This window comes from Anabrus simplex, chromosome 7, assembly GCF_040414725.1.
Source record: "Anabrus simplex isolate iqAnaSimp1 chromosome 7, ASM4041472v1, whole genome shotgun sequence".
Taxonomy (NCBI): domain Eukaryota; kingdom Metazoa; phylum Arthropoda; class Insecta; order Orthoptera; family Tettigoniidae; genus Anabrus; species Anabrus simplex.
The window spans coordinates 346,512,659-346,534,708 of NC_090271.1; the positions used below are offsets into that span (position 1 = coordinate 346,512,659).

Sequence of the window (22,050 nt, forward strand, 5' to 3'; positions counted from 1 at the left end):
TTATGGCGACGATGGGATAGGAAAGGCCTAGGAGTTGGAAGGAAGCGGCCGTGGCCTTAATTAAGGTACAGCCCCAGCATTTGCCTGGTGTGAAAATGGGAAACCACGGAAAACCATTTTCAGGGCTGCCGATAGTGGGATTCGAACCTACTATCTCCCGGATGCAAGCTCACAGCCGCGCGCCTCTACACGCACGGCCAACTCGCCTGGTGGAAACAGATTTAATGGATTAGATTTAAGAGATAGAGTCCCAGAAGAGCTATGGTCAGAAGTACGCTGTGTTGTTAAGGAGACAGCGGAAAAGCATATTCCTAAGAAAAAGAACAAGAAGAAGGCCAAATAGTTATTGGGTGAAGCACCACAAATAGCAGAAGAAAGAAGGAATGCAAAAATCAGAGGGGGAAGATCGAAGATGTCTAAATTAAATGCAGAGTTTCAGAAACTAGCTAGAAGAGATAAGAATGCCTTCTTGAATGAACAGTGCAAGGAAGTTGAGGAAAATAACAGACTGGGTAAGACAAAAGATCTTTACATAAGAATTGGAGACATCAGAGGGAAATTCCAGGCGAAGATTGGAATGATTAAAGATAAAAATAGAAAAGACCTTACTGAAGCAGAGGAGAGTAAAGAAAGGTGGAGGGAATATGTAGGCAATTTGTATAGGAAAGATCGGAATACTCCTGATGATGAAGTTACTCTGTTGTCAGAGCCAGAACCAGATGTCCTAGAAAGTGAGGTCAGGTGGGCCCTAGAAAGTATTGCAAACAATAAGGCAAGTGGTTATGATGGAATCCCAGGAGAACTGTTCAAAATCCTAGGAGAGGATGCTGTGAAAGTCCAACATTCAATATGTCAGCAAATATGAAAAATCCAGCAGTGGCCAAAAGATTGGAAAAACTCAGTGTTCATCCCAATTCCAAAGAAGGGCAATGCTAAAGAATGTTCAAACTACCGAACAATCGCAGTTATATCACATGCTAGTAAGGTTATACTCAAGATCCTGCAAAATAGGCTTCGGCAGTATCTAGATCGAGAACTACCCGAAGAATAAGCCGGTTTCCACAAAGGCAGAGGAACCAGAGATCAAATTGCTAATATTCGCTGGATTATGGAGAAAGCAAGAGAATTCCAGAAAGACCTATACATATGCTTTATTGACTATGCTCAAGCCTTTGACTGTGTTGACCACAATAAATTGTGGCAAGTACTGAAAACTATGGGAGTACCAGATCATCTTATTTGCCTTATGAGAAATCTCTACTCTGATCAGGAAGCTACAGTGAGAACCCTATATGGAACAACTGAATGGTTCAAGATTGAGAAAGGTGTACATCAAGGCTGCATATTGTCACCTTATTTATTCAACTTATATGCAGAGTATGTGATGAGGAATGCCAAATTAGATGAAACAGAAACTGGAGCTAAAATTGGTGGGAGACATATAAATAACCTTAGATACGCTGATGACACCACCCTGTTGGCAGAAAGTGAAGAACAACTTAAGTATCTACTAACGAAGGTGAAAGAAGAAAGTGCAAAAGCTGGCCTAAGGTTGAATGTCAAGAAAACAAAGATCATGGCAACTAAACCTACCACCTCCTGGCATATAAATGGTGAAACAATGGAGGTTGTTCCTAGTTTCATCTACTTGGGCTCCAAAATAACTGCTGACGGCGATTGCAGCCATGAAATTACGAGACGCTTGCTCCTTGGGAGAAAGGCAATGGCCAACCTTGATAACATTTTCAAGAGTAGAGACGTAACTTTAAGAACGAAGATTCGTATAGTGAAGGCTATGGTCTTCCCAGCAGCAATGTACGGAAGCGAGACCTGGACAGTAAGAAAGGTTGAGCATTGAAGAATAGACGCATTTGAACAATGGTGTTGGAGAAAACTCCTTAGAGTTCCGTGGACTGCGAAGAGATCTATTAAGTCCATATTACAGGAAATCAACCCAGGCTGTTCACTGGAAGGTCAAATACTCAGACAAAAACTAAAGTACTTCGGTCATATTATGAGAAAACATGATTCACTGGAAAAGACCTTAATGCTGGGGAAGACTGACAGTAACAACAGAAGAGGGCGACAACGGATGAGGTGGATTGATGACATCAAGGAAGCCATGGCTCTCAATTTAGAAAGACTTCGGAAAATAGTATACGACAGGAAGAAATGGCGCACTTTGGTCTATGGGGTCACGGAGAGTCGAAAGCGACTAAACGACCAACAACAACAACAACAACAACAACAACGACAACGACAACAACAACAACAACAGGGTAGATAAAGGAGTGTGTATATTTCTTTTTCAGTATTTGTATGTAATAAGAGATGAGAGATATGATCACTGTTTTTATGGGCTGCATGCCATTAGTATTCATATGGGATAATATGTTCATAGTAGCAGTGCAGATTTTTTTTTTTGTAATGCATGGGTTTTTCAGGTGTAATTATGAAGCAGAGACCAAGGAGACTCTCGACGTTGCCTAGTTAGAGTCTTATTATGATGCGATGAAGGCAGGTTATACGGGAAGAACGAATTACGGATCTGATGTTTATGAAGCCAGATGTGCACAAAATCATAAGGTGGTTTTGAACCAGAGGGCAGGTTAGAAGAAGGCTCGAGGAGCCTGAATATAGATATAAAAAATTACAGGGGAGCATTGGAAGACTGCGTTATTTGAAAAGGCTAGATGTGCCCATATTTAAGACTAGTAGGGAGATATGAACCGGAGTACTGCCAAGTGAATGGCCTGAATGTGTCTTAGAGTTGTGCATGGTGCTGCGTATATTAATACGAAAGAGGCTTGAGGCCTTATCGAAATGAAACTGAGTGTTATACAGAATTGAGAGCGCGAGTTATTTTATGAAATGTTAGCAGTGGTTTAACTGCAAAGATATGAGAAGAAAGGGGAGGTCTCAAGAAAGTGAAAGTGCACCTCCGTCGAGTGCGGCCAGCCCCGTGCTCTTGTGGAGCTAGTTTGTTCGGTCCCGTAAATGCTGCATTCCATTGCCAATCAGGGAGACGTTTCTCTACGTCAAAGAGAGAGAGTGACGTTGGTGACACAACCCTGCACCAATAAGCCATGACATGAAGAAGTGTACACATTTATGTGTTTTATTCCAGGTTCCTGTACGAGTAATCTTATTTGCATGTGTTTGTATTTCGGACGTTATCTGGGTTTTCTTAAGCTGTTTTGGTGTTCGATTTATGTGTCTGGTGTTTGTAATTTATTTCTTTGATGTGTGTATCAGTGTTATCTGCGTTGTGTATTTTGTTTCTAAATTAGCTCGAAAGCTAAAGATTGGTTGTTGCCTTCTGTGCTATTTAATTTGCATATGGGCAGGCCGTACTTACGAAACTGTGTTAGAGATAAGTAAAGACAAGCATTGGACTAGCCTTGATTAATGATTTTATATCGGTTATTAATGTTGTGCATATGTAAATAATGGATCAAATACTAGTGTGATTAACTTACTACCGTGGGTATTTACAGATGTTTTAACGAGCGAATCCCAATTGGGATTAGGACCTAGAGAATGTAGTTTGTGTCGATCCAATTTCATAATGTAATAATCCCAAGTCACTCCAAAGTCATGTGTTTTATTTAATTCGGGCCGTGACCTGCTTTATTGTAATTTTTGTCTAATGTAAATGTTATACATAATGTGCGTGGCACATATTTCATTGTCTTTTAATGGCCCCTTGGACTTCGTTTGTGTTTTCTTTTGTGACGTTGTTGTTAACGTAGTGTGAATATATTAATGCTTTTAGTTAATAAATCCATTTTGCCCCTATTCCTATCTCTTATTCACATAGTTGTATATCCGTTTTCCTGTCCATGTACCTATGGTATTTACCTCATCTGGAGGTTGGTTTGTTTGCATTGCCCATTTTTAATATGAACGGTTACCACGTGCTCTTACCTGCTGAGTCCGGCATGATTTGAGGACAGGAACGGTACAGTACTTACCTAAAGCAATGCCACCATGTGGAGGACAGCCACTGTGTAGAGCATCCAGCAAGTGCTGCAAGGAGCTTGGATCAATGTGAAGAAGATCTTTTAATATGAACAGCTGCATTTGTGGGTCATGGATTCGAATAGAACCCCCTCCAACTTCACAGCCATTCAACACCAGATCATAATGCAGACTCCTCACCTGTGAAGCAGAGTTCTCATCATTAACCCTCTGTGGACAAATTTTTTCCTTGTGTAGTCTTCTACTAGTTTTCTTCGAAAAGACTGTATAGTTACAATGAAGTTATAATGAAGATACAAAGTCTGACTCACAACATTATGAATTAATTTATCACTATAGATACACGCTATAAGCAACAAACATGTAGTTGAAAGACAGTTTGCCCCTTTCCTATTTATATTTCTTCTCCGTGTGGTACTTCTCGAAGCATTCATTTGTATTTTTTCTCCTCCATAGCAGTTAGCCTCAACAATTTTTTATACCAATTCTTCCATAAAAAACTAGGGTAAAAAATTCAACGGGAGTAGATGGTTTCTTACCTGTGAGAGGTGAGAAACCACTAATCAAAGTGTGTGGTTTCTTTACAAAGTTCGGATCAGCTGGGTGATAAACTCTCAGGTTCACTACTATTTATATTGCTTTCAACTACTTCTATTTTGCTAGAATTGTCATCACTCTCAGAAACATTAAACTCACTGTCCATAACTGCTAATTCGTCATCACTGCTGTCGATTTCATCTAAAAAATGAGCTATATCAGACAACGGTGATGGAAATGCAAATCCAAGGAAGGAGAGGCCGTGGACGACCACGATTGAGATGGAAGGATACCATCCAACGCAGCATTATAGAAAGAAACCTGGACTGGGACACAGTGTTGGAGGAGGAGTGGTGGAAAGACCGAAGAAAGTGGAGAGGAACCATATTTGCCCCTACCCGGCTACAGCTGGATAAAGGGAAATGATGATGATGATGATGATGATGATCAGACAAAGTACCATTACCCTGTCTGTGCGCTGCCATTTCAACAGCTGATTAATGTAAATAACAGCTTGTTCTTTATTTACCTGTAAAACTCATAAAAAAAGTTTTAATGCATCTAGAAGGCTGTGACATTCCAAAAGATTCTATACAATAACTATAGATAGCAGCAGCACGCATAATTGCTTCACACGTGTATATATTTACTGCAGAAACAGATGGCGAGCATATCCCGACATACGTCCAAAACAGGAAACTGGGATGTCGGGAAATGCCCGACAGTCGTCCGCTGAGAGTTAATGAACCTCAACTTGTGTTCTAAATAGGACAAAATGTCTGACTTAGGGTAATTAGTGAGAGATTAGAGATTAGTCAACAAACTAAGTAGCAAAGGTAGTGAACAGGGCAGTTTCCTTTGATCTGTTGAACAATCCAATTTCAATTGGTTTACCTTGTTTGGAAATACTACAGCTTTAATTTCATTACGAGAAGTGCTAACTGACATAAAGCACAGAAAAGCCACACGCTTATTGTAATAATCATGTGTAAGTTAAGGTATTTCCTTTCCTAGAAAACTATAAAAAGAACAATACAAATTAATAATTAGCAACAAACAAGAAAAAATAGTATACTACATTAATTCTCACTGAAATTTGCAATATAATGGCACTGAATACATGAGAAAAATGTAGCGTGCTCCAAACGCCTTGATCTTTACTTAGGTATCAATGTTCAGCGGTCAGTACTAGTTGTAGCGTATTTGTGATCACACTTTAGGTCAATCAAGTCACATGGCGACGTTATCTATGTATTAGTATTATACAATTCCCTGTATTGAGATACAAAGGAAGTGTGCAGTGTCTCCCCTTTCAACATTTAACAGTCAGTGAAATGGGTTTTATTTTATGAAGCATTTACATAAGAATTTATATTCAAACCAAATAAACAAAGATTAAAAATAAGGAAAGCACAATGTCCAGCGCTGGACTCTAGTTCAGTCATCCACTTGGGATGCCACCAGTCCACATTAAGGTATAATATGATCATGCTCAGATAAGCTAATTTCTTCCAATTACATAGCAAGTCCAGCATTTACCATGCTCTGCTATAATCCGACTGAAGGTTGCCAAAAAGAAGAAACTTGAGTACTTTGGCCATATGTTTCCAAATGGTCGGGTGTATGATTGTTAGAGGGTTCGTCGTCCTCTTGAAGAATACAATACAATATCACACACACCTCAGCTGGTGAACTGAGATGCAGTATACCGGCTTGAGAGCCAATCACGCTAGGGGAAGGATTTGAACATGGACCTCCGCGCCATTGCAAGTACACTTTGTGTCTGATGCTAAATTCTCTGCTCGGCGATTGGTACTTTGTGGAAATACTAGGCTAGGGGGATTGATGTGAACATGGAGCTCCGAGCCAGTACACTAGGGTGTGTTTGTGTCTGGTGCTGAATTCTCTGCTCGGCGATTGGTCCTTTATGGAAATACTTGGCTAGGGGGAGGGATTTTAACATGGAGCTCCGAGGCATTACACTAGGTTGCGATGGTGTCTGATGCTGAATTCTCTAATCGGCGATTGGTCCTTTATGGAAATACTTGGCTAGGGGGATTGATGTGAACATGGAGCACCGAGCCAGTACAGTTCAGTGTGTTTGTGTCTGGTGCTGAATTCTCTGCTTGAGAGCCAATCACGCTAGGGGAAGGATTTGAACATGGACCTCCGCGCCATTGCAAGTACACTTTGTGTCTGATGCTAAATTCTCTGCTCGGCGATTGGTACTTTGTGGAAATACTAGGCTAGGGGGATTGATGTGAACATGGAGCTCCGAGCCAGTACACTAGGGTGTGTTTGTGTCTGGTGCTGAATTCTCTGCTCGGCGATTGATCCTTTATGAACATACTTTACTAGGGGGGAGATATTTGAACATGGACCTCTGAGCCATAGAGAGTACAATACACTACAGTGTGAGTTATGTCTGATGCTGAATTCTCTGATCGGTGATTGGTCCTTTATGGAAATAGTTTGCCAGGGGGAGGGATTTGAACAAGGACCTCTGCGCCATAGAGAGTACAGTGTTTATGTCTGATGTTGAACTCTCTCCGAGGCGATTGGTCCTTTATGGATGTCCCAGTGGGGACACGTTCTCCAAACATTTTAGGCCTTGGTGACTCACCTTTGAAATTTGTATCTTTTTGGGAAATTATTCCAACTCTGTTTTATTTTATACATTGTGTGATTATATCGCTTACTGTAACTGTATTCTATCCGTGTGCAGAGTACTACAATAGTTCTGTATGATGCAAGACGATTTTCTCGTTATCTATTGGTCTGCCTCAGGCCAGCCTGATCTTAGGCTCATTCTATCCGCTTCTGCAGCAGTTTGCCTTGTAGCGTGCTCTCAGTTAATTGTCGCCTTCTGCGGTTGCTCTTCGTAACAGCATTTACCCATCACAATATGCCTCCGTGATGTGCGTTGGATACAGGCTAAGGCCCTGATGTGTTTTATCATAATATTATTACCTGGAGTGGACGCCTGTTATTTATACCACTTATTTCTGTGTCAAGACAATGTAAGTAACGATATTTCTACTGACGCCATGGAGTAGCTTTTTTCTCATGGACAAATGTGAGTCTCTCTACAAGATTTGTATATTCTACCTTTTTCTTCTGGATTGGATTTCATCGTCTCTAAAATTCTAACTAAATTTGTGGATCTTCAAGTGTTGTACAATTACCTTTTCTGGTCGACTTCCATTTGAAATGAACTTGATAATTTAAGAACATATTTTAGAAAAAAAAGGAAAAAAAAACTTTCGGCTTGTTGACTGTACTGCTTAAACCGACTATGTGTACAAGAAAATTTATTTTTCCAGGTGGTTTTAGGCCTTATAGCAGGGCTAGCCACAACGAGGCTCGCGAGCCTCATGCGGCTCTTGAGTCAGTTTCGTGCGGCTCTTGACACTAACCTTAGTGTAAAATTAAATGATATTGTACCGGGAGGTACACCTCTACGCCGCACATTTACATTTTGCACCAATTAAAAATCCTCTACAGGAGAAACACTGAACTTGAAACTAGACCTATTTAAACGTTTCCTCTGAAGATGTCACTACCGTAATTTTGTGATTATGAAGTTGCTAGTACTGTGTGAATTTCAGCTTGTTTTATTTTCCGTTCATCAAGAAATTTGGGCATTCTCTCAGAGAGGTCACTACAAAAACTATGATCATGCACCCTGGTGCGAAGTGAGGAACTTTTTTGAAGAAATTTTCTATTCATAAGTTTTTCCTTTACTAAATTTCGTTCATTCATTTTTGGGTTGGCAATACTTATCCTTTCTTTCCGCTTGTTTTGAATTTAACCAATCAAGAATTTCTGTAATTAATTTCCAACCAAACACGTATTTCTTCTTCGATTTTGAGTGCAAATTTTGTATTCTTTTATAAAATTATGTGGGTGTGTCTTGATTATTCATGAAAGGTCTCGAACTTTCCCCAAGGGTTTATAAACTGCGGATTTTCACGGCTCTTGGCCACTTGATCAACATCTAATTAAGTGTGTGTATGCGAAGCAGGAGGCGGGAGGTGCCTCTTTCATCAGGCAGTAGGTTTTCAGCAAGGTAATGGCCATTTAACATCTTTATTTCTTGCTAGCTCAGCAGTTTAACCCACGGGAAAGGTCCGAAACTTTTACCATGTAACCTACTTTTCTAAAAATGTAATTTTTCTGCCGGCGTATGTAAAAACTTCATAAAATCTGTAACCGTAATTAGGGGATAGAGAATGATGCACCCTCTCGAGTTCCCCTTCATTTTGGTTTGAGGTGACTACGGTTTGGTAACTGATTTTCTTCTCTTCCTTAATGTTTTAAATTTCTTTCTTATACGGGTCACCTCCATAGTTTGGGAATAGCCCCTTCATCGGCCTAGTTCCTTTTACGTTTTAAAGAATGCCTGTTTAGGAGTGCAAATTCACACCTCCATTCTATTTGGTGTTTCGGGCCATTTACTTAACCATTATTCGTGTTCCATGAAGGCCCAGTAGGTTGGGTACGAGATACCCCTGGTTCAATTGTATGTTTGGCCATGGAAGGCCAAAACGTATAAGATACTGTTGGAATTGCATTGAGTAGGCTTGTGAACTGAGAGCACGTTAGCTCTTTTTCAAGTGTTGTAATAGTGCCTATGGGAGGCCTGAAATTGTCATTGTTGGAGCTGGTGCTCCCATGTATTAGGGATTTTCTGCCCTTGCATTAAAATTTGTGCTTTGGTAAAACTGAGCTAAGAGCTCAACATTGTAAAACTAGGGGCTTGTAGTCCAAGAGTGTAAAAATCACAAAAATTGGGATCTTTTTGTCTTGTTTCTAGTTTGTCATTGTACCTGATATATTATTGTGTTCACTTAGTAAAAGATTGTTAAGTTTGAAATTCGATAAAAAGAAAAGAAAATATAACCTTGGTTAAAGTTTTAAATTTCATTCTTGACTTTGTATTTAGACCCGTTCACCCTGGCGATCTCTGCGTCCACGGGTAACCCCGTATCAGATATAATTAATGGAATCTAACATCTCGCGGCCGGCGGCAGTCAGTAGCAGCGATGTGCAGCTTAACGTTATTAGCACTGTAGGACAGTGGTGAGAGATGGGAGGTGAATGTAGTTCCAGGGCGTTCCGTTAGATAGTGCTTTGAGCGGGAGAGTGTGTCAGTGAGTCAGTGTCATGAGGTGAAACCAGATGCGTTCACTTATAGGCAGTAGCGTGTGTCGATACTTCTGTGTGCAGTTGTTGTGTGCTATTTCATTACAGGTGTGGCCTGGTGTCCGAACAGTTGCGATGCTGTCTAAGAAGCGTAAATATGAAGAGGAGAATCAAGCTTTTATTACCGGCTGTGAGAAGAATTTGTTTTTGTAGAAAGAAATGGTAAGCCAATGTGTCTTTTGTGTCAAATAACTTTGTCACTGTTCACGGTCAGTAATCTAAAACGTCGTCATGACACTAACCACAGCGGTTTCAACAAACATTTTTCCTGTTGGCTCTCAGTTAAGGAAAACCAAACTGAAATCACTAAAGAAAAAACTTCATGGTCAGAGTAGGGTTATGTCAATTTTTATCAAGGAAGCAGATTTGACAACAGAAGCTGGCTTCATCTTGGCTTTTAATATTGCAAAAGCAAAAAAGTCTTACACACATGGGGAGTTTATTAAGAAGAATATGGCACAAGTTATTTGTGTTTTAGAACCCGAAAATGAGAAACTTCAGAAACTGATCAACGAAATGCCCGCTTCTAGACACACAATAGAGAGGCGAGTTTCTGTTATTAGTGCGGATATTTTAAATAATTTACAAAAAAATCTAAGCGAGTGGTCAGCAGCAAGTCTGGCTCTGGACGAGTCTACTGATACCAAAGGTGAACCACAACTAGCCATGAAATGAAATGGCGTATGGATTTTAAAGCCGGGAGTGTCCGAGGACATGTTCGGTTCGCCAGGTGCAGGTCTTTCGATTTGATGCTCTTACGCGACCTGCGCGTCATGACGAGGATGAAATTATGATGAAGATGACACATACACCCAGCCCCCGTGCCAGAGAAGTTAACCAATTATGGTTAAAATTCCCGACCCTGCCGGGAATCGAACCCGGGGCCCCTGTGACCAAAGGCCAACACACTAACCATTTAGCCATGGAGCCGGACACAACTAGCCATATTTGTGAGGTATGGGTCAGGGACTTGCAGGTGGTGGAAGAACTTTTAGACCTGGTTACTTTGAAGGATACTACTCGTGGTTGTGACATTAAAAAAGCCCTGGATGGTGTTTTACAGAAAAACTCAGTGCCTATCGGTAATATTGTCAGCATTGCTACTGAGGTGCACTATCATGCCTGGCACGAAACAAGGGCTTATTAATGCTGACACGTCAGTTCCTGATTTCCTATCTGTACATTGTATTATTCACAGAGAACACTTAGCAGCAAAATATTTTCAGTACCCGCATATTATGCATGTAGTTCAAAAAATTGTGAACTGTATTCGCTCATGTGCCAAAACACGCCGACAGTTCAAATTTTTGTAGAAGATATGAACAATGATGAGCTTCCTCATGATGCATATTGGTACTGCTTAGTACGAGGGCTATCTATAGATAGCCCTCTTGGCATATTTTTTGAATTACTTGATCCAATCAAGCAGTTTATAGAAGAAAAAGGAAAATAATTCCCTGAACTTAATGACCCCCAGTGGTTGTTAGATTTTTTTTTACAGATGTGGTCCAGCATTTAAAAACGCTAAACATATCCTTACAAGGAAGAGAAAAACTCACTTCTGAATTGGCCCAGACTGCATTTAGCTTTCATAGCAAGTCAAAGCTTTTTGGGAAAGACCTTCATACTAAAACATTTTCTCACTTCAAATGTTTGAAGAAAATTACTGAAAGCCTTCCTGAAGTTCAGGTGGAAACTGAAGATTATATGAGTAAAATGTCTGGCCTTGCTGAAGAAATCAATAGCAGATTTAATGTTTTGAGATCACATAAACCTTCTTTTTTATTCCTGGAAAATCCTTTTGTTGTTGATGTTGTGGACGATGGTTGTCCTGTTTCATCACCACTAACAGAGGATACAGCAGCTGTAGAGTTGGAGCTACTAGAACTGCAAGAGGATGAAGGACTAAAAGGACTCAAATGAAGGGGCGTTTCCACCATAGAATTTTGGAAGAATATTCCAGAAGAAAAATACCCACTAACAAAAGAGTGTGCCAAGAGACTTATCTCAATCTTTGGGACTATTTATGTGTGTGAATCACTGTACCCAATGCTTAAATTCATTAAATCTAAACACTGATCTGAACTAACTGATGAACATTTAAGTGTACTTATGTGAACTGCGCTAACCAAAGTTCAGCCAGATTTCGAAAAACTAACAGCAAAAATGAACACTCGAAAAAGCACTTCTCATAAGTAAAATCTCATTTCTTGATGTGTACCTGAACAAGAATGTTCTGTGTAGTGTATAAAATAAATATCCCTTCATTTGTTATAAAATGAAAAACCTGTCTTCATTTCAAATCAAAATCTCTTTATTTGCAAATGAGGTGTCTACCTCGGTGGCAAATGGTACACTAAAATACATTATTGTCAAGCACTAAATATTAAATTAACAAGAAGAAAATTTTTCCTATAATACAATATTATACAATTTACGCTAACAATGTTTTCTATTAAACACACAGCTCATCCTTAATAAATTTATATTGTTTACAAAATTCTACTTATAATATATCCTGTCCTACTTACAAATATAGTCAACTGATATACAGTATGTGGAATTACTTCAAATGATACTATACAACTGGTATAACATTAATATTTACATTGCATTTATTTATTTACTTTTTTTTTTTTTTTTTTACACGTTCTGGATCCTAAGTAGCATAACGACCTGCTGCGTCTTAACCAGAGCCCCTTTTGCCACCACTTTTCAGAGTTCCTGAAGGGCCTTCACAGCTACCGTAGCGGTCCCAGGGCCCTCGAAGTCCCCACTGTACTTCACCCCTACAGGCAGTCCCCTACTTTGGCTGTCCAAACTCCTTAGACCAGGGGATGGAATTAATTTATTCACACACATTTTTTTTATATACAATAACCTGCACTGGTCGAATGCCCTCTAACATTTCATTTATTTTCTCTGTTGCTGTTTATTCTCTTCTTGAATATCTGTACAGATTTTGGAAAAGGATCAAACACTACCCCTGGTAAACTGTTCCACTCCTTCACACCCTTACCAATGAATGAAAATTTACCCCAATCGCTTCTGCTAAAATTCCTTCTAATTTTATATTTGTGGTCAGTCCTGCCGATATAATTATTTTCCAACTGAAGCCTCTCACGGATATCTCCCCATGCTTCTTCTCCTGTATAGGCTCTATATAATCCTGTAAGTCTAGTTTTCTCCCTTCTCTTACTTAAAGTTTCCCACCCAAGTTCCTTTAACATTTCTGATACACTACTCTTTCTCCTGAAATCCCCTGTTACAAATCTTGCTGCTTTCCTCTGCACACTATCTATTTCTTTTATTAGGTATTCTTGGTGAGGATCCCAAACACTGTTTGCATATTCCAATAATGGACGAACCATACTCAAGTAACTTTTTTCTTTTAATTCTTTGTTGCATCCTTTAAGTAGCCTCATTATGACATGTAATGATCTGTATGCTTTCCCAACAATGTCATCAATATGACCCTTCCAGTGCTAATTACTTTCAAATCTCACACCTAAGTATTTGCACTTGCCATCTTTTGGGATAACTACCTCATCCAAAGTATATTCAAATTCAGTTTTAAAACTCCTGTTTGTAAAAGTTGTAACAGTTGATTTGCCTCCATTAACCTTCATATTATTTTCTTCAACCCATTGTTGGATACTTTCAAGGTCCCTTTGTAATTCTGAACAATCCTCAATGTTGTTTATTTCTCTATAAACAATTATGTCATCTGCATATAATCTTATTTTTGATGTTATATTGTTCCCTAAATCATTTGCGTATATTAAGAAAAGTAACGGACCGATTATACTACCCTGTGCAATTCCCTTCCAAACTTTCTCTTCCTGAGATACATTATTTCCTACTTTGACTTTCTGAACCCTTGAATTTAGAAATGCTTTTATCCAACGTGTAACCCTTACGTCCAATCCTATTCCCTCCAATTTCTTTAATAATATTCCATGTTCCACTCTATCAAAGGCTTTGGAAAGATCTATGGCTATGCAATCTAACTGGCCTCCTGAATCCAACTGATCTGATATGTCCTGCTGAAATCCCACCAGTTGTGCCTCACAAGAAAATTTCTTTCTAAATCCATACTGGCTCCTCATGAACCAATTTTTATCATCACATATCCCTCTGATGTACTTCGATATTAAACTCTCCAGAATTTTACAAACTATACTGGTCAGGCTGATTGGTCTGTAGTTCTCTGGTTTCCTTTTATCACCCTTTCCTTTATAAATTGGTATTATTATAGATTCCTTCCATTCCTTTGGTATTACACTATTATTTATGACATAGTCAAAGAGAAATTTTAAATAAGGCACTATGTACCACCCCATTGTCTTTAATACCTCCCCAGTAATTTGATCACTCCCTGCTGCTTTTCCTTGCTGAAGCAGTTGGATTTCTCTGAAAATATCTTCGTTTGTGAATGAGAAGCTTCTTGTTTCCCTCTGTCTCTCTCCCTCTCTATCTTCTGTTTCGGTTTCCAACTCTTGACAATCATCTACTGAATCTCTAAATTCCCTACTAAAGAGGTTTGCTTTCTCAGTATCTGTTAAATAGTGTTCACCCCCTTCTCCCACCATTGTAGGAATTTGGATTCCTTTTCCTTTTTGATTCCTGATATATGAATACAGCTTTTTCCATTTCCCTTTGTGGTCATTACCCTCTTGAAGTATGCCATTCATATGATTCTCTTTTGCTTCCTTTTTCACTCTATTCAGTTCCCTCATTAGCTGTTTTCTACTTTCTCTACTCTCCCTACCCTCTTTGATTTTCCTGTTTACTATTCTACATTTTCTTTTTAATTTTCTTATTTCCCTTGTATAATAAACAGGGTCTGAGGTCATTTTACCCTTCTTAACAGGTACAAATCTCTTCTCTCCTTCCCAAATAATTCCTTTAAATTTAGCCCAAAGTGTATCCACGTTACTCCCTTCACTTATCCAACAACTGAATTGTGAGTTAAGGTAAGTCCCAAATTCATCAACTTTAGTTTTTCTGTACAATTTCTTGTCTTGTGTAACCCTCTTATTAAGCCTTTTTGGTACGAGTCCTACATCCATTATTACAGCCTTATGGTCTCCTATTCCTTCAATTACCTCAGTTTTATCAACAATTTCCCATGGTTTAACCAAGAATACATCTAGTAAGTTATTGAGACGAGTCGGTTCTTGTACTACTTGTGTAAATCCTCCCTCCCAAATTAACTTATTTAACAGTTTCTGTTCATGGGCTTCACTTGCAGCTCCTTTCCATTCAACTTCAGGCAAATTTAGATCTCCCCCAATTATTACCATATCATTATTATTGTTTTTACAAGTATAATCTATTATTTTCTCAAAGATTTCCATGTCTCTTTCCTCTCTTCCAGGCCTGTATGTTCCTATAATTCCCACCTCCTTCATATTATCACAAACTAATTTTATCCCTAATATTTCATCCCTTTCATCGGTAAACCATTCATGTGAACAGTAAGTTTCCTTCACCAGAATAAACACCCCCCTCCCTTTTTATCTCCTCGGTCTCTACGATAGACTGTGTACCCTTCTGGAAATACTTCTCTATTACCCACCCCTTCTTTCAACCACGATTCCACTCCTATCACCACATCAGTCTCATAAGATTCCATCAATGTACCGAATTTTAATTGTTTATTTACTACACTTTGACAGTTTACCAAGAGCAATCTCAGACCCCCTTCCTCCCTAAAACTTGACTGTTGCAATTGGGTAACTTGAAATTCCTTACTATCCTGAGTTTCTTTTTCTAGTTGACTGAGCCAGCTTGAAGTATAGCTGGCTCTTTCTGCTAGTTTTCCTGGTCAGTATTATAACTCAAGGGAGTTGCCTGTTTTACAGTACATATCTTAAGATTAATAAAATCTAGAACAATATTTCCTATCTTTCGTTTACCTGAATTGTTTAGATGGAGGCCATGTTTTGTATAACAGTATCTCTCAAAACTGCTGCATTCAATAACCTGAGTATTCCGAAAATGTTTACAAATTTTAACAATATCTGTATTGACCTTGTCCACTTCAATGTTCACACACGAATCTCTACTCAAATCATGCCTGTGGGGCACGTTCACTACAAAAACGTTAGTGTGGGTCAGCTTCCCTAGTGTATGTTTAAGTTGTGATCTTACATTCTTGGCGTCGTCGCGAGCTACGTCGTTCGTCCCACCGATGATAAGCACTGCATCGCCGCTCCCGAAGTTCCTAGTTGCTGCTTCTACGTTTTCCACAACCCTGCTGATAGAAGCTCCTGGATATATTTCTCCGGTTGCTGCTATATTCTCGTCGTTAATCACTCCCGCAATTCCCCTTCCTTGGCTATCACCAAACACAGCTACCTTCGCTGATTTAGGCCTAACTGGGTCTTGAATCTGAATTCTAGGCCTAAATTTCAAACTCGGCACGGCAACGGATCGCGATGATTTGGTTTCACGCGCGCGATCACTTTCTTCCAGGATTAAATTATTTAGGGCAGAAAACCTATTTCTAATGTTTATTTCCGGAAATTCAGTTGTAGATTTCTTCTTAGCCGGCCATCCACGAACTACTTGACACCACGTGCTCGAGTTTGTTACTTGTACCGGTATATCACTCGAAGAATGGTCAGTCCCAAATTCTAGCGATCGCAGTCTTTCTTTTAATTCTTGATTTTCAACTTTAAGAGTCTCATTGTCCTTTTTTAGAATGTTTATAATTTCTAATGCACTTTTATATTCCTCATCGACTGTTTTCGGTGCTTCGTCAACGCCGTCCCCAACAACAACATTCCGAACACACTGCTCACAAATCCAGTCAACATTTTCATTAGTTTTTACGTCTCTAGGGCAATTTCCGCACTTATAATGCCACCATCGATCACATGAATCACACAACATTCCATTTTTCACTAATTTTCGACATTTTCCGCACTTTTCGTCACATTTTACGATTAATTTACTCGGAGAATAAAACACTACGTCGTCATTACCGGGCGCCATTTTGAAAAAAAAACATTTTCTAAACATGCCCCCAGTTTTGTCTCCTAAATTTGCAACTCCCAGAATTAAGGTTAGTGGGCACCCCTGCCTTATAGATTAATTGGCTTTGGGTTAAGTTAAAGAAGTTTGAAAAGAATTTAACTCAATATGTAACGGTATCTCTCAAAAGGTTTGAGATTGCGAGATTATCTCCATGGATCGGAATCTGTTTCTGCTTTAATTAGATCTTTTCTGTTCTTCCTTCCTTTGGGTGATGTTCCTTTTCTTTAAACTTATGCTCGGGTAACGCTGTTTCTTGTTGACATTACCATGGCAACTGTTGCCTACGGGAACAATTGTTTGGGGTGATTATTAATGTTTTGGGGAACAATTGCCTATGGATTGATTTTGTGACGAGCATGTCTTTACGTTGGGACCTGCTGACTCCTTATTCTTTTCATTAATTGATTCATGATTTAAATGTGGGTGGATTTCCTTGGTGGATTGTGCTGCCTGGCGCTTTATGCCAATCTGGTTTTACGTGTGGTCACTCAGTTTTGATTTGGGCGGCTTCCTCTTATAAAATTTGATTGATTTCTGAAATTTTGCTGGGGAGTTTACCTTCTTAAAACTATCTTGTTCTTCTATTTCTGTGTGGCGAATGATTGGGGTTGTTTGTTCCCTGTTTCATGTCATTTTATTTAGGTGAACGCCTTCCCTTTTGATGTATGCTTTCTGTGCATGTTAATAATTTCAAGTTGGGCTCCTGTCATCCAGTTCAGGAGAGAATCTCGCCGGCTCACTTCAACATATATTCACTTGTAAAAGAAATTATTCCTGCAGAAAGAGTTTTTCAAAAATCATTAATATACAACTATAATCTTGTAAGTGTAAGAGGATTACTCGAGCTCCTCTGGCGAGCAGTCAAATTAGTCCATGGACATTACAAATAATTAACCTGTAAATCATCTATTTCAAGTTTTCATTTTAATTTATTTTCTTAGTTTAGAGGGCGTCCCTCATTTCAAGGTATATTTGTTTACAGTTACATTTAATTTAGTTTATCAATTTATTGACTGTAATTTGTTTTCAAAGTTTATTTTATTAACCAATTTATCACTTACAAGGGAACATACACAAAGGTGAAGTCGCCGATCGCGATGAAACTTAGCAAACACATTGAGGTACATGTAAAAACAAAGCCAGCATCAATTTTAGGCGCCAACATTCATTAGCGCGTTAACTAAGGGGCCTAAAAGTTGCGACATTTCAAGTTCCGCGCGATCAGCGATGAATACCTGCTGGCCAATGCTAAGCCGGCACACACACGTCCCGTCTGGAGACACACCCTCTGCACCGCCTTTTACCCTCCAAGTGGTTCTCCCCGGCACGTTCCCCTCCCTTCTCCTCGCGCTGGCCGGCTGCTTGGCTGTGGAACGAGACCGGCGCTATATTTTGCTTCTTTACGTACTATAATTATTGAAATCCTTTAAATCACGTTCCGTTTCACACATAATGATAATAAATAACCTAAACGTATTTACTAATATTTTGTGCAAATGTTATATTTTCATTCCTGCTAATTCCGGTGAGTTGTCAATTCGTGGGTACAACCCCGAGTTAAGCACCATCGGGCGTGGACAAACGTGGTATAAGGTACCGCGTCCGACCTAGGCTGAAATTATTAGTTACGTCTGAAACACCTTGAAGCTGTCGGTAGTGTCATTTAGAGTGGACATACATATGAAAGTTATTAAAATAAATCACCCACCTTGAAACAACATTACATATCCTTTTATTTAAAGAAATTACGTGCCCGGGTAGAGGATCGCAATGAATGTAATGAGATGTTTTACCTCGGCATATCAAAATATGGTTACAGGTCCAGACCTTCTTTTCATGTCCACTCCCCTACCCCCATTTTGTGTACGCTACCAGTTGTGTCATAACGAAACGAAATCGCGAACAACAGCAATTATAAACTCCGAGTTAGAAACTGCTGGTATTTCCCGTATTACGTACTCTGGTATAAGGAATCTAGATAGAATGTTTTTATTTGTGCTTGTATTGAACGATGTATTTATGTTTTGCAGTGGAAGGCACAACACATTTCAATTGCAGCCATGGTTGTCGAACATAAATCAATTAAATACATAGACAACTTTGATATGAGTATGACATGGAATGATTGACGTAATAAGCAACGTCTTTAAAAAGAACTAAAGATGTGCATTTATATATGACCGAGCTCGATAGCTGCAGTCGCCTAAGTGCGGTCAGTATCCAGTAATCGGGAGATAGTGGGTTCGAGCCCCATTGTCGGCAGCCCTGAAGATGGTTTTCCGTGGTTTCCCATTTTCACACCAGGCAAATGCCGGAGCTGTACCTTAATTAAGGCCACGGCCGCTTCCTTCCAATTCCTAGGCCTTTCCTATCCCATCGTCGCCATAAGACATATCTGTGTCGGTGCGACGTAAAGCAAAATAGCATTTATATATGCAGTAGATATACCATAATCACAGGCAGAGCTGTAGTCCTACTTACTCGTACTTTTGCGCTATAACTGACAGAGGTCTATGTATTCAACAAGTAGGCATATTAAAGTATCACACTACAGTCTTCTGGGTAAAATGGCAGTTACATACGTAAAGGTGTACATGGCTATTGTACGAACTGGTACAACAACAAAAAATTACAAGGCACCACAATAAATGACTCCATATACATTACATCGGGCAAACTCCTCGTCAATAATAGTAAGCAAAAACAATTTATGGTCTATTCGACACATTACAAAATAGTGAAAAGACGACTGAAACAAAACACAATTAACAACAGGCACCATACTTTTCTCAAGGGACGTATGCTTTACAATAGTGGTGTTCCTCGTAGAAGTGTGCGACGCACAAGTCCTTTGTACACCACGCACATTTGACAAAACCAGTATTCGGGCACAAAGAACATACCAAGCCAACACTGTCAAAGGAATACACTACCGGGTGTTCGAATTGTCCAGGATGATCATCAAGGTACCCACTGCGGTACCACGAGTACTTCCACATGTTTATGAGTCGAGGAGATGTCAGCTGGAAATGTAACAGTGATTGCAACTTTAAGATGGTGTTACGGTGATGCAGCACGATGCCGGTATTCATAAGTCGCAGCCCGGAATACATTCGTCTGGTGTATGTTTTCCAAATCCGAAACCCATACACGTCAAATGGCTGACAAACGGCTGTAGCGCCGGCTGGAATCTTCATAACTTCAACTTCCGTGCCATGAACAAGCGCATTGTGGCCAGAGAAAGAATCTAACAATAAAATATTTTGTCCATCGGGTAAACTTGGTTTCAAGATGTCATTATACCAGCTCTGAATTTCTGCTTTGCCCATCTTTCCAGACGTGGTGCACACGACATGAATATTTTCGTGTGAAAATATTCGTTTCTTAACAAGGGAACCAAAAACGCCATTTCTTTCCTTTAAAACGATTAGCAACGGGGAGAGTAGCTCACCTTCTGCTGACATGGTAGGCATAATCGTGTAGCTGTGCGTAGTAGAGGGAATTGATTGGACCACCGTGCTAATCGACTTTTCTCCTCGGCGCGCTAATGTTCTGCCGGTGTACATTTCCAAATTAAAGCCGCTTTGGTCGCTGTTAAAAACATGTGATGGGCTGTATAACTGTATTTTTTCTTTTACGTTTTCCACAAACATTTGGGCTTCCACCATAACGTCACTTTCCTTATCAAGTTTTCTCGTTGTTGTCACGACAGTAATTTTTCGGGATGTGATCCCAAATTTCTTTTTGAAGTCGTACACCCAGCGTGAGGACGCTTTAAAGTCATGGAGCCCGCGAGAGCGGGCACTTTGCATTGCCCAGTGTTTGATTGTGGCGTCATGGATGGTAGACGTACGGTACTCCGCGTCAAAGTTTTTCTTGCAATCCATCGCAATAAGACCAAATTTGTCTCGGAGAGAGCTTCCTTCATCCACAACTTTTTTCCAGGCGGAGAGCTGTGACACACTATGTAAACGACGGAAGTGCTTTTGCACAGTTGTAAATTTAAGATTTTTCCGTTTTCCACTCCTCCAGAAGTTGATTGCTCTTGTTTTATACTGTAAGTCTACGGTGTCCGCCGAACTGGCACTGTCTTGGCTTCGTCCCGGTTCTGGCTCGCTATATTCAATATCCTTTTCGGTTTCCTCCGACTGATCAGACTTGTACGTCAAACTTGTAACGTCCTCCAAATAGAGACTGTCACCTTCAAGACAGCAACTTATAAGCTCTGAAACAAAATTAAACAAATAACTAAAATACATGTTGTTATGTGTATATGTATTGACAGGAACAACGGAGAACACAACTGTTCGTTTAAAAACAACGAGAGTGTTATCGGTAATGAAATGAAATGTCGTATGGCTTTTAGTGCCGGGATATCCCAGGACGGGTTCGGCTCGCCAAGTGCAGGTCTTTCTATTTGACACCCGTAGGTGACCTGCGCGTCGTGATGAGGATGAAATGATGATGAAGACAACACATACACCCAGCCCCCGTGCCGTAGGATTCAACCAATTAAGGTTACAATCCCCGACCCGGCCGGGAATCGAACCCGGGACCCTCTGAACCGAAGGCCAGTACGCTCACCGTTCAGCCAGCGAGTCGGACAGAGTTATCGGTATCAACATATCATAAACCTACAATTTCACATGCAGCGCAAAAGACCACGCTTCAAGCTACGTTATTACGTCCTATGTCCGCAGTGTGACATCTCCCCGTGAGCGTCAAAACCTATTTGACAATAGTTGACTGCTTAACACTCACCCTCAATCGCGTCATAAAGCTGCAGCTCCCGAAAGTTCAGCGGACCGTCTTCACCGTGACTTCCGTGCTTTGCTTGAAGATGAAAAATAATTTTTGACACGCTCAGTGACATTGCCCTTAAGGACTCGTCGCAAACGTTTTCATAAATATTTCATAAAATGTACACTGCCCATACAATGTGGAAATTCCAAGGGAGAGCTATGAGGACGGCTGATAGCGTACGCAGTGTAGCACAGGTTCTGTTCGACAGCTAAGCAGACGGCAGCGCGGGGAGAGGGAAACGAGTGGTGCTGAACCAGGCCGTGCGGGGGGAGGAGGAGCAGACGTGTGGCACAAAGCAGTGTTCCGGCTAAGCATTGGTCAGGAGGAATTCATCGCTGTTCGCGCGGAACTTGAAATGTTGCAACATTTAGGCCCCTTAGTTAACGCGTTAATGAATGTTGGCGCCTAAATTTGATGCTGGCTTTGTTTTTACATGTACCTCAATGTGTTTGCTAAGTTTCAACGCGATCGGCGACTTCA

At 40.1% G+C, this 22,050-nt stretch overlaps 1 protein-coding gene across 2 annotated transcripts in view; it reads right to left on the reverse strand.

The window, feature by feature from the left end:
- Positions 1-22,050, reverse strand: part of AspRS-m (aspartyl-tRNA synthetase, mitochondrial) — a 348,037-nt gene that overhangs the window by 29,561 nt on the left and 296,426 nt on the right. For both annotated transcript variants that reach the window (XM_067151851.2, XM_068228690.1), the window contains exon 12: positions 3,975-4,161. In XM_067151851.2, coding sequence (XP_067007952.2) covers positions 3,975-4,161 — 187 coding nt within the window. The remainder of the gene's footprint in view (positions 1-3,974; positions 4,162-22,050) is intronic.